The sequence below is a fragment of the Leopardus geoffroyi genome, chromosome A2, assembly GCF_018350155.1.
Source record: "Leopardus geoffroyi isolate Oge1 chromosome A2, O.geoffroyi_Oge1_pat1.0, whole genome shotgun sequence".
In the NCBI taxonomy this organism is placed as follows: Eukaryota; Metazoa; Chordata; class Mammalia; order Carnivora; family Felidae; genus Leopardus; species Leopardus geoffroyi.
Window position 1 is genome coordinate 153026602 of NC_059331.1, and position 14382 is coordinate 153040983.

At 39.4% G+C, this 14382-nt stretch overlaps 1 protein-coding gene across 13 annotated transcripts in view; it reads right to left on the reverse strand.

Annotated features, from left to right (window-relative positions):
• DGKI (diacylglycerol kinase iota) overlaps positions 1-14382 on the reverse strand; it is a 444802-nt gene that overhangs the window by 139745 nt on the left and 290675 nt on the right. For 10 of the 13 annotated variants that reach the window (XM_045495795.1, XM_045495789.1, XM_045495788.1 and 7 more), the window contains one exon: positions 13091-13153. The exons of the other annotated variants lie outside the window; for them this stretch is intronic. In XM_045495795.1, coding sequence (XP_045351751.1) covers positions 13091-13153 — 63 coding nt within the window. The remainder of the gene's footprint in view (positions 1-13090; positions 13154-14382) is intronic. 13 annotated transcript variants of the gene reach the window in all.

Sequence of the window (14382 nt, forward strand, 5' to 3'; positions counted from 1 at the left end):
GGGCTGGGTTGGGCACCCCTCCCCCCCACATTCATGCTCTGAAGTCCTAACTCCAATCCCTCAGAATGGGACTGTGTGTGAAGAGAGGGTCTTTAAGGAGGAATTAAGTTAAAACAAGGTCATGTGGGTGGACCCTAGTCCAATCTGACCGGCGTCCTTATAAAAAGAGATTGGGACAGACACACACAGAGGGAAGACTGTGGAAGACACAGGAAGACAACCTCCAGCTGTAAGTCAAGGGGAGAGGCCTCAGGAGAAACCAAGGCTGCCAACACCTTGATTTCAGACTTCTGGCCTCTAGCCTGTGAGGACATAAATTTCGGCGGTTTAAACCTCTCAGTCTGTAGTACTTTATTACGGCGGCCCAAGCAAACTGCACGAATGCCTACGAAAGAGAATCACTAGGAGAATGAATAGATTTTATTTTGATCCTACAACTACTGATTATAAAAGGTAACATAAGTGGAAGAATAAGAGGCATCTAATGCATCGCTTTCCAAAATTCCAACCTGGCTTGACATCCCTATTGAGGATATTCAGACCTTAATTTCTGCTTCTCCTAAAAGTCAAGGTGCATAGAATAATCTAAATATATAGAGAGTTGTGTTTCTTGAACTAATGTTACTGCTAAGGTCATTTTTTAATTGTGATTGCTTAAAGTTTATTTCCATTAAACATACAAACGAAGGAATTCATACATTTTCCTCCTCCTTTGTCCTGCCCAATGGGCCTGGGGCGCACGCCGCGCCCGAACCTTCCTGCAGACTCTCCCCGTGCCCCTGAAGCCTCGTCAGGCCCTGCACCTCAAGCCAACAACACCTGAGTGAAAATTCCCTTAAGTTCTGAAGTGACCTTTTACTTTACGAGAAGTGCTGACTCCTAAATGTAAGACTGTTTCTACGCCTACGCAGACATGAATAATTCATCTCCGAAAATAAATTTTAAAAGCAACGAGATATAATTTTAAGTGTTGAGGGAGTCCTAAATGTATTATGCCTTACATAACTGTACCAGAGGCTGCTGTCTGTGTTTACCTCTGCTAAGAGAAGAACACAGGTGCCATCCGCCCCCCACCGCTGCGGGCATGACCCTTCCTGAGGAGCCACGTTCCCAGACCAAACGCCATCACTAACACGTCTAAAAGACTCTCTGGGTTCCTTAGCTGTACTAGAACTTATTTTTAACCGGGATTGTCATTCTGACGTTTTTCTTATAACACTTGAACTGCAAACCTGTAACACTAAAGAGTCACACATTTGAAACACTCAAAACTGAATTGTAAGTCATCACTCCTTTCCAAGTTTTCTTTGAAAAAGGAAGAAGTTTGCACAGCATGATTAAATAAAATATATAAATCATATCTACGAAAATAAACACACACACACACAAGAAAATGATCAGAGGTTATTGCAATCGTAGAGTGTAGGGTCTCAAATGCTGTCTCCAAAGCAGAAAGCCCTGGGTGTTAACTTTATTACTTTCTAGCATACAATCTTAGTTAAGTTTCCGAAAACTTCTTATTCTCAGTCTTGCTAACCATGGAATGGGAATAATGGCAATTGTCATCACAGTTATCAAGATGTTACAATTGATCATAAGCCAAGGTGCTTATTAGGATAATATCAGACACATGTTATCTTTCTGGCTAAATGAAAAAACACACTTGAGTTATTGCTGAGAGAAAGGTAAAACCTCCATTAAAGGTACCAAAACAGTACAGGGCCTGGCCTCCTGATCAGTCTTAGGATAAAGGATTAATGTCCCATGAAGAGTTTTGCCTACTTCAAGTCTCAGATCCCTTTGGGGCAGATTTTCATAGAATCTAGGGTCATGACCTGAATTTATCATAACATAACTTCAGAGCTGATAGAAATCCAGGGGAACAACTGCATTTCTTTTTTTAATATTTCAAAAAGCAGAATGCAAAGAGGTTAACACTTGGTCAACGTCATACCACAAAAAGAGCGCTCCCCCTGACACCCAAAAGAGTAGAATGTTACCATGGGGGTGCTACAAAATAAGGAGGAAGACGCTCCAGTTAGAGACCTGTGTCTGTTCCTGCTGCCCCTTTTCTTTAAGGCACTAGGCCACTCTGGCCATGTGAGTGGGAATAAAACCTCAGGTGGAGAGGGGCAACTCTTGGGGGAAAGTTGCAGAGTGCAAGGAAGAAAGCCACCACCACCGGTGCTGCAGCCTGGGCTCAAGTCTGACAAGTGACAGGAGGGGAAGCTCAAGCAACACTTCCCTACCTTTCTTTGGAATTCCCAAATTGGTTTATCTATTTTATGCAACCAACGGAGAGGGTATCATAAAAAGAAAGGAAAACATGACATTTTGACATTATTGAAGGTCAAGAAAATGGGTACTGGAAAGTTAAATCACTCAGAAGATAACCCAGAAAATGTGAGTGGGAGCAAGAGAGAAGGACGATGTTAACAGTTTCCTCTGCTCAGTGGTTCAGAGAGCAAACAGCTTTGCATTCCAGAAAGCCTCAAGCTAACTCTGTTGCTTCCCTTTCTGACTCTGAGATTCGGTAAATGGCATTTTTTCCTGTTCTGTGCATGTAGCAATTCTCTTGTACCTTTTTTAAAATATGAACTTTGGGATGCCTGGGTGGCTCAGTAGGTTAAGCATCTGACTCTTGATTTTACTCAGGTCATTATCTCACGGTAAGGAGACTGAACACCCACTGGGTGTGGAAGTTGCTTACGATTCTCTCCCTTTCTCTCTGCCCCTCTCCTGCTCAGGTACACCCACACTTTCTCTCTGTCTCCCTCTCTCTCTCCTCTCTCTCTCTCTCTCTCTCTCACACAAAACAAATTAATTAATTAATTAATTAAAATAAATAAAATAAAATAAAATAAACTTTTAAGTTTTCTCCCTTTAATTTAAAAAAAAAAAACGTTTAAATGTTTATTTATCCTTGAGAGACAGAGAGAGAGAGAAACAGAGCATTAGCATGGGAGGGGCAGAGAGAGAGGGAGACACAGAATCCGAAGCAGGCTCCAGGTTCTGAGCTGTCAGTGCAGAGCCCGACTAGGGGTTCAAACTCATGAACCATGAAATCGTGACCTGAGCCGAAGCTGGATGCTTAACGGACTGAACCACCCCGGCGCCCCAATTTTTCTCCCTTTTAGAAGTAATGCATGTTCATCAAAATCAATCCAAAAATACAGGAAGTCAATAAAATATTATCTATAATCTTGTCACTCAGAGATAATCACCCCAGGATACAGAACAACAAAAGCATCAACAACAAATATATTCATAATTTCTTGAGTGCTTAGGCCCTTTTGAATTGAATCCTCACAATTGGTTTGGGGTCCAGAAACCACGACCTAAAAATTACATTCTATGCAATCAGAATCGGGACAGACTTCTGCCCCAGACATGAAGCATCATTCGGGAGGCTGCAATGGTCCAGGACTACTTTTCATCCTGAGCTTCTCAAGAAGATCTGTGTGTCAGCCACCATCAACTGAATTCATTCTTAGGCAAAGTATGTATGATGGATCTTCTTGGCACCTTAGAGGTAACCCTCACAATTTACAGAGGTGTACATGTAAATTTCTACTTTGGCAATGTTTTTGCTACTCCCTGATAGAGTCTAGTATGTAGCAGAGTGAAATTTATACAAAGAACCAAGGAAAAGAGAAAGGGTCTAAATAAAAACAGGTCACATCTTATTTTCTAATTAAAGGTCCAATATTAAACAAACAAAATAAACAAACACATTAGATAGTGCATTAGACAAATTCATAAAAGTGTTAAAAATTTTTTTGATGTGACCAGCTGGAAGAATAGAATTGCAGCATTTTTAGAAAAGCACTTCAAAAAATCATCTAGTTTGCTTTGCTGGCCAGCATGCAAATGTTAAACCACCTAAGACCAGTTTGTGTTCTCACCAGTCATGAAGATTGAAGATTCTTGGCTCTATCCTATAATAAAATTCTTAAACTCAACCCAAAAGAGAATCATAAAAAAAAAGGCATATCAAAAATATTTCTCTTTCTCTTAGTGAAACTCCCTCTCTCCTTGGAACAAAAATCAATTTACTTTCATCCTTTACCATGAAGACTTCATTTACTGAAACCAATCTTAGAATGCTGAATCATATTCAGCTTGTAGTCAAACATGACAATTCATGCTTTTTCCATGGGTCTGTGTCCAACTCTGCCTTCCCAAAGGTAACCAGCAAAGCCACACAACTTAGCAGTGGGAAGTATCTTGTTTATGTTTAAATTGTAACTGTTGTGCAAGATGGCATATGACACTTAACATATGTTGATTGTAGTTCAAAATACAGTGATTTCTCTGCAGATTTGTTTTGCTGAGTTTAGCTATGGTACTAAACTGCAGTGGGAGAAAAAGGGATACAGTATCACAGTTCTCTGCAGTAGAGAACATCTGGTTCTGGGTGAAGTGAATATGCACACACGATTCTTTCTCCAACCCCCGCCCCCTCCCACTCCAATGAACACAGCTATAAAATCTGGCCAGAATTCATAAAGCAGCTATTTGAGGATCTGAAAAGTAAATGATAGCAGCAGACTAAAACCTGAACTTAAAATACTATCAAATGGTGGTAAGCTCTTCCTTCTTTTTCCCTGCGATTAACCCTGGTGTGGACTCCCAGGCAGCAGAAAGCTTGACATGAACACCAAATAGAGGTAGAGCAAGCCCCAGGAGAGCCCTTGAGTTCTGGCTTAAGGAAAAGGGACTCTGAATGCACAGAGAAACTTAGGGACATTTACCCTTCACCATCTTCCTACACACCAGCATTCACACTGGCAGTGACATCGACAGAAGCCTTCGGGTGCTTAAAATTGTAATGGAAGAGAGCTGTCCTCTCTGATAAAAGGAGCAATGATCCCAAGAGCATGGGACAAACCAATTGCTTGTATTCCCTCTCTTTCTGCCATATCATTGCTTGGTCCTGCACGTAAACACAGTTGCAGGAGGTATGCAATAGAGCAAGGTAGCTAAAGCTTTAGCTTTCTGGCTGAAAGACCAAAATGAGGAGCTCCGGAGAAGAGGAAAGTACCAGGATGACAAAGGAGAAGGAGGGCTCAGGAAAACAGCTCCATAAAGATGTTCATGAACTCTCAGGTTCATCTCTAGGCTGCCAATGGGTGAATCTGGCCGCCAGCATCTATACCAAAGACTTTAGGAATTAAACTACCGAACAGATGCTATAACCAAGGTCCCATAGTGGCAACTTGGTGGTACATACACCCCAGACAGATATAAACAGCACTGCAAGGGCTTCAAAAACAGAATTAACATTGTAGCCACAACTCTCAGAAGGTGAGTCAGACCTTGTAGCCTGAACTCAACTGGGTCAATTGATTACTTAAATAATTAAGCTTCTTCTTTAAAGAATTGGGGGGGGGGGGGGGAGAAGAGAGCAAAATGGACCCAAAGTAAACAGAAAAAGAAAATAATATAGGGACATAAATCAATGAAAATGCAAATAGAAAAACAAGGGTGAAAAATCAACAAAAACAAAAGCGGATTTTTTTAAATGTTTTATCTTTGAGAGAAAGAGAGAGCACACGCACGAGTCGGGGAGGGACAGAAAGAGGGACGTAGGGTTGGAAGCTAGCTCTGCGCTGACAGCAGTAAGCCTGGTATGGGGCTCAAACTCACAAGATATGAGATCATGACCTGCACCAAAGTCGGATGCTCAACCGACTGAGCCACCCAGGTGCCCCAAAAGCTGTAATCATCAGGACAGCATGGTATTGGCACAAAAACAGACACATAGACCAATGGAATAGAATGGGGACCCCAGAAGTGGACCCACAAAAGTATGGCCAACTAATCTTTCACAAAGTAGGAAAGAGTATCCAATGGAAAAAAGACGGTCTGTTTAACTAATGGTGCTGGGAGAACTGGACAGCAACATGCAGAAGAATGAAACTAGACCACTTTCTAATACCATTCACAAAAATAAACTCAAAATGGATAAAGGACCTGAATGTGAGACAGGAAATCATCAAAACCCTAGAGGAGAAAGCAAGGAAAAACCTCTCTGACCTCAGCCGCAGCAATTTCTTACTGGACACACCTCCAAAGGTGAGGGAATTAAAAGCAAAATGAACTATTGGGACCTCATGAAGATAAAAAGCTTCTGCACTGCCAAGGAAACAATCAACAAAACTAAAAGGCAACCAATGGAATGGGAAAAGATATTTGCAAATGACATATTGGACAAAGGGCTAGTATCCAAAATCTATAAAGAACTCACCAAACTCCACACCCAAAAAACAAATAATCCAGTGAAGAAACAGGCAGAAGGCATGACTAGACACTTCTAAAGAAGATATCCTGATGGCCAACAGGCACATGAAAAGATGTTCAACGTCACTCCTCATCAGGGAAATACAAATCAAAACCACACTCAGATATCACCTCACGCCAGTCTAAGTGGCTAAAATGAACAAATCAGGAGGCTATAGATGCTGGAGAGGATGTGGAGAAATGGGAACCCTCTTGCACTGTTGGTGGGAATGCTAACTGGTGCAGCCACGCTGGAAAAGAGTGTGGAGGTTCCTCAAAAAATTAAAAATAGATCTACCTATGACCCAGCAATAGCACTGCTAGGAATTTACTGAAGGGATACAGGAGTGCTGATGCATAGGGGCACTTGTACCCCAATGTTATAGCAGCACTTTCAACAATAGCCAGATTATGGAAAGAGCCTAAATGTCCATCAACTGATGAATGGATAAAGAAACTGCCACTTATATACAAAATGGAATACTACTTGGCAATGAGAAAGAATAAAATATGGCCTTTTGTAGCAACATGGATGGAACTGGAGAGTGTTATGCTAAGTGAAATAAGTCATACAGAGAAAAACAGATACCATATGTTTTCACTCTTATGTGGATCCTGAGAAACTTAACAGAAGACCATGGGGGAGGGGAAGGGAAAAAAAAGTTAGAGAGGAAGGGAGCCAAACTATAAGAGACTCTTAAAAACTGAGAATAAACTGAGGGTTGTTGGGGAGGTAGGAGGGAGGGGAAAGTGGGTGATGGGCATTGAGGAGGGCACCTATTGGGATGAGCACTGGGTGTTGTATGGAAACCAATTTGACAATAAATTTCATATTTTTTAAAAAATGGATCCTTTACTAAGAATGTCAAGGGGAAAAGATACAAATTACTAATTCCATGAATAAAAGGGAAATATCAATGCAGATCCCAAAGACATTAAAAGCATAAATACTACCAATAATTCTATATATCTTAACACCTGGAATGAAATGGGTAACTCCTGAAAAACTTCAATAAACCAAAAAAAAAAAAAACAAACAAACAAAACAAACAAAAAAATCCACTAAAACTCAGCTACAATGAAATAGATAACCCAAGTACTCTTATAAGTCCTAGAGTAATTGAACTTACCGTTAAAAAGGGTAAAAAGAAATCATGAGGACTAGATGGTTTCTTGGAAAATTCTAACATACATGTAGAGGATAAATAATTCCATTTCTCTCTAATCTTTCCCAGATGTCCTAATAAATATACTTTAACAAATAAATCTACAACAAAGAATCATACTTTATGGTGAAAAAAAGGAATGATTTCCCCTCATATAAGAAGCAAAGCAAGGATATCGACTCTAACTATTCATATTCAGTATCATACTAGCAATAATAGCTAGTGCTATTTATTTATTATTATATTTTTATTTATTATATTATTATATTTATTGTAAATAAATAAAGAAATGGCATATGGATTGGGACAAAACCACTCCTATTCACAGATGACAAGAATGACTATGCAGAAAAACCCAAGGGTGCAATCTAATTCCTTGTAATAAGGGGCGCCTGGGTGGCGCAGTCGGTTAAGCGTCCGACTTCAGCCAGGTCACGATCTCGCGGTCCGTGAGTTCGAGCCCCGCGTCAGGCTCTGGGCTGATGGCTCAGAGCCTGGAGCCTGTTTCCGATTCTGCGTCTCCCTCTCTCTCTGACCCTCTCCCGTTCATGCTCTGTCTCTCTCTGTCCCAAAAATAAATAAACGTTGAAAAAAAAAATTAATTCCTTGTAATAAAAAGTGATTTTTAGTAAGGCCACAGGATACAAGGACAATACATGAAAATCCAATGTAGTTTCACATACTAGCAATCGTAATTGAAAACTAACACATATCTAACACAGGCACATATGCAACAAAATATATACAAGATCTGTATGTTGAAAACTATAAAACAATGATGCACAAAATAAATAAATGGAGAGACATACAGTATTCATGGATTGGAAGTCTCATCCTGGTAAAGATGTCTATATCCCCAAATTGATCTACAGATTCAACACAATAGGTAAGTTTATTCTAAAATTTATATGGAAAGGTAAAGAAACCTGAATAGCCAAGACAACTTTTAAAATAAAAAATAAAGTGAAAAAATAGCGCAACTTGATTTTAAGATTTAACATAAAGATACAATAATCAAAAGAACATGGCATTGACAAAGGCACAAATATATAAATCAATGGAACAGAACAGAGTACAGAAATCAATATCTATCCATCCATATATATCCATACCCCCCATATATACATCCAATTGATTTTTGATAAAGATGTAAAGGAAATTCATAGAAAAAAAAATAGTCTTTTCAACAGATGATGCTGGACCCACTGAATGTTTATATGTAAAAACAAAATAAAACACTAACCTAAACCTCACGTCTTATACAAAAATTAACTCAAATCATAGAACTGAATGCAAAACATAAAACTACAAAACTTCTAGAAGAAAGCAAAGGAGAAAATGTTTATGACCTAGGATTGAACCAAGAGTTCTTGAACATAATACCAAAAATACAGACATATGAAGAAAACTTTGAGAATTTGGACTCTGTAAAGAGAATGAAAAGACAAGACATGTGCCAAGAGAAAACATTTGCAAAGTACATCTGTAACAAAGGACTTGGATCCAGAATATGTGGCAAAATCTCAAAAGTCAAAGGAAAAAAACAACTGGGCCCAATTTAAAAACAGGCAAAGGACTTGAGCAGATGTGTCATCAAAGAGTATACGATAGATGGCAAATAATGAAAAGACACTCGTGACTAAATGATTAAAATTTTAAAGTGCTGGCCATACCAAATGCTGGCAGGGATGGAGACAAACTGGAACTCTCTCTTTCATACACTGCTGGTAGAAATGCAAGATCTGTACTCTAGAAAATAATTTGCCAGTTTCTTATGAAGTTAAACATACACTTACCATATGACCCAGGAATTCCCTTCCTAGGTGTTTAACCTAGAGAAATGAAAATTTATATTTACACAAAACTTGCTCATCAATGATTAGAGCAGCTTTATTCACAACTGCCTAAAACTGAAAATGACCCAGATGTCCTTCAACAAGTAGATGGGTAAATAAATGGAAACATCCATACAACAGAATACTGCTCAGCAATAAAAAGGAACACACGATTAATATATGCAAAAATGCTGATAAATCTCAAAGATGTTATGTCAAAATAAGCCAATTGCAAAGAGTTACATGCTGTATGATCCCATTTATGTGGTAATCTCAAAAATACAAAATTATAGTGATTAGTGGTTGCCAGAGGTTGAGATGGGAGATGCGAGGATCAGACAGATTTCTTGGGTGGTGGAATGGTTCTGTATCCTGATTAGGGTGTTGGCTATATGAATCTATATCTGTCTTAAAACTCCCAACTGTATACCAAAAAAGTCTATTTCAGTGTACATTGATTTTAAATACTAAAAAAATAAAAACAAATGTAATCAATACTCAGGTATTCACATGGAAATACAACCAGAATCTGTACTTGAATACTTGTCACGTGACATTGTAATTGTACTGTAAGCAACAAACTAGGTCTATCCCTGGCATGTCCATTTCTCTAGGACAGAAACCCTAGCTTTATAATCTCTGTATCTCCAGTATAAAGAGAACTCCTGGTATTGAAAGAAAGCACTCAATATTTTTTGAAAGATGAAAAGTTGACTAAATTAGGCATAAATGGTTTACATTATTTCATTTTGGTGGAGAAGAACAAGTATAAAATGGAATTTAATAAGAAGTTACTAAAGGATTAAAGCTTTAGAAAGACATTTTACAATTACACACCTTTGTGTTATTTTTGGCATTAACTGAACAGAAGCTAGTAGTTGGAACATTTAGCATGAATATTCATGATTTCAGTGTGCATATGTGCCCTTCAGTGAGGACTTTACTATGAAGTCAATTACAAAGAAATTTTTCAATTGAGGTATTGCCCTAATAATTCATTAAGCTACATGCACAATATGTGCAGTGAAGTATTCTATTTGCTTTCGTTTTTAAAATTTTTTTAATGTTTGTTTTTGAAAGAGAGAGATAGAGCACAAGCAGGGGAGGGGCAGAGAGAGAGGGAGACACAGAATTGGAAGCAGGCTCCAGGCTCAGAGCTGTCAGTATAGAGCCCAACACGGGCCCGAACCCACAGACCATGAGATCATGACCTGAGCCGAAGTCAGACGCCCAACTAACTGAGTCACCCAGGTGCCCCAGTATGTCGTAATTCTTAATAATCCATGCATTACACTGTCACCACCATGACTTTCTTCCAACCAAAGAGAAGAGAAGAGAAGAGAAGAGAGAAAAGAAAAGAAAAGAAAAGAAAAGAAAAGAAAAGAAAAGAAAGGAAAGGAAAGGAAAGGAAAGGAAAGGAAAGGAAAGGAAAGGAAAGGAAAGGAAAGGAAAGGAAAGGAAAAGAAAAACAAAGTTATTAGAAAGCTAGAGAGAAAGAAAGATCATGCCAGTTGCTTTAGGAAACCAACATTTCCTACAGGAACAGTAGAAAGAGAGGCTTCTCCCCAGAAGGGATCATCTACAGAAGAGTTTTTCTCTGCAATAAATGGCTGACCAAGAGTCAAAAAAAAAAAAAAAAAAAAAAAAAAAGACAAGCTGAGAGTTCAAGATACTGGGGTCCTGACTTTCATGAGGACCAAAGCATCATTAATGTGATTATTAAACACTGCTGAAAATACATAAGAATGGGTCAAAACTGTTAACCACTGCCATAATATATAAAGACACAATACTTATTGTTGTTCTTGGTTTTTTCTCCCAAGCTCCTTGACAGTGTTTTCTTACATGTCCTTTAAAATGTTCTATTTTAATAAATTTTTATTACAGAAATATTTCAGAGACACATAAATCTAACATCTATAATACATAATATTTGATATGTCATATATAGATATAAAATATTTTAGAGCTATGTTCAAGTTTTAAAGTGGCCACACATAGGCACTCTGCCTGATACACCCAATCAAAACAGGACAGTTTACCTTACTATAGTAGTGTATGCACCTCCAATAAGAAAAAAAGAGCCCCATTTAAATTATATAACTAAAACTTAAAACACGACCCAAACTTAAACTGTAATAGAAATGTGACTAATTCTACACGCACCTCTAGTGTCGACATTCTTGATTCTTTGAACACTATCAACAGAGCCACCGAAAATAACCACTGAACCCCATTCCTTAGACTCCAATTTACTGAAGAAGCCTTTTGTAGAATGTAGGCTATACCCCAGAATAAGCTCCAAATTGAAAATTAGAAGTTATTTTCCTCTTTCTCTGACCACTCAATTTTATCTTCCATGAAGGCAATGTTCTACTGTGCCCACCATTAGATTCCAAGCACAAAACAGTGGACAGAGAGCAAGTATAAAGTAATGCTTTTGAAAAAAATGTATTGTAATAAGTGAATAAATAAATGTGTATCTATAAGACTAGGACTGAAGGTAAAATTACATGACTGAACTTTAGGAATCACTTTGGCATATCCCTAGACGTTAGATATTGTACAGTTCAACGTAGACATAAATTCTTTCATTCATTCTGCCAACTGACAACTCTGTTTGGTTTCAGAATACTTTGTGTTAAGATCTGTGACCAGGGCTGGGGACACGAAAATTCAAAAAGGATACGGTCAATGATCTCAAGTAGCCTAAGCCTAGTGTGTGACATATGCACACACATATAGAGCCAACATAATTAATACCAGCCTGTTACACCTTGAGAGCGGTAATGAGTATATCAACAGTGAGGTCCAATGAGAAGGTAACTAATGCAACAAGAAGCCACAGAGAATTCTTTGAAGAACCAATGATTCAACTAGGGCTTAAGAAATACATAGGATCCTCATAGAGGAAAGGCGGCAAATTGTAAATTGTCAGAGGTTTGATCTTTGAAGCCAGACCATCTGAGTTTGCAACCCAGTCTACCACTTGTTAGCTGTGTGACCTTAAGCAAGTTACTTAACCTCTTTGTGCATCAGCTTCCTCACTACAAAACCACAGGTGGCAGAGGGCTGTGGGGGGGGGGGGGGGGGGGCGGTAATTAGTTAAGTAGTTAACGTAAAGCGCCTGTAACAGTACCTGAACCTTAACAGAAGCTACGTATGCATATGATAAATGAAAAGAAAGGGCAACAACATAAAAAAGAAGTCCCAAAGTGCTAAAAACAATTTTTGTCCCCAGAAAAAAATAAAAGCATAGAATACGTTAAGTATGAATTACTAACTATGGATAAAGTGTGTTTCGCTAACTCAGTGACAGTTTGGGGCCGTTGATCTTTTACTTCAACCATGGATCCTCAACCCAAATAAGGCCCAGATGCCTGCATGCACTCAAAACTCCACACAAAATTTTAGGGGTCCATTCACAAATTAAGGTCGGCAGGCACACCTTCGACATCATCTTCAACATCATCCCTGAGCTATAGATAACAGAATGATCTGTTGCTCTCACAGACTTTCCATCAAAAACCATGCTTAGGATGGAACTTTCTACAACCTCGTGCAATTTTGGCCCTAACTTATCTCATCAAAAATTTAAACCTGAACCCTTAGAGGACTGAGACAAATAGAACACAAAGAACTAGACAGCTCCGTCTCAAATCACAAAGGGGTAATGAAGACAATTACGGTTGGCGGGTCCTTGTCTGAGTAGCAGACCTGTGAGGGAAAAGGAGGCAGGTCGTGTAACCCTGAGGAGGTGATGAGGGTGCTCAACAAGGTGTAGAAACAGACCGGCTTTGTACTCACGTGGTGAAGGAGCCAGGGGGAGCAGATACCCTCCGCAGGTCGGCAGCTGGCACCTGATGAATACTAGAGGCAGCAGGGAATGAGCAGCGAAGACAGTCAGCACAACAGCGTGGACAGACAGGGAACAAGCCAGGAGAGAGAAAGAGAGACACACAAAATTTAAACAAAAATTAAATGAGCGCGTCACCAAACAGTGAGTGAAAAGAAAAGGAAAATCCAGCCAGCCACGGACATAATCCAAAAAGCCGGTGATAGCAATGAAGCCAACAGGACACAGGGCAAGGGCTGGCTCTACGGCAAGCCACAGACTGGAGCGCAGGGCAGGGCTCGGGCAGATGCAACCGAAGCGTGGACACTGGGCGGGGCTGCGGGCAGGAGGCATCGTGGTCCTCTCTCGCTCTAGGTCATTTGAGATATCCAACGAGAGGATGCGCGCATGTGCACAAGTACACACACACACACACACACACACACACACACACACTCACTAGAGAGGGGGGTAGGCTGGCATAGTAAACTCATCTTTGAGGAGAGTCAAGGTCAATTTAATCCTTCACCATAGTCCTCATGATTCCAAAGTCTGTAGGAAACCTGTGTCAAAGTGCAACCATCTTGCAAAGAGTGGCTTGACAAAAACTTTAACGACTCTGAAGGTAACACCAAGAAAGCCTAAATTCATCACAGTGATGCCAAAATTTCACTCTACTCTTGGTAGAAGAGTGAAACCACAGACGTCCCCCTTTTCTCTCTTCTTTTATAAAAGAGAGAACCTTTGGTTGCTGTTGGAAAAGATGAAATGTAAATTTGAAGAAACTAAATAAAAAATGTGTCGTCACCTTTACATAGTCATTCTCTCTACTCTCTTAGACGATGTGAAGAGCTTCAAAGGACCTGCAGCAGACATAGCTCCCTGATCCCTGTTTTCTGCTGGGTACGCAAATTCTCATATGAAGTCCCATGAATCAACTCCTTGTTTTCCTCAAAGGACTATCGGTTACAACCAACAATACTTTTGAGTAGCCAGGATGATGGAATCCAATCAACTGCACTGCCCAATTCAAAGTTCACCAACTAGAAATCTTGCCCCTGAATAACATGATTGCTTTTCACAGTGTAGTCTTAATTACCATTGAGCTCAGGATTATAGCCAACTTAACATCTCCTTACACACCTGAGAAATTTTAAATTTCTAATCTCTTTCACAGGTGCCTTTCAAACAGCATAATCAAATTTATCTGGCCACCATGCTACTAGTACGTGAATATGAACCTAGATAGATCTCCTCTATTACT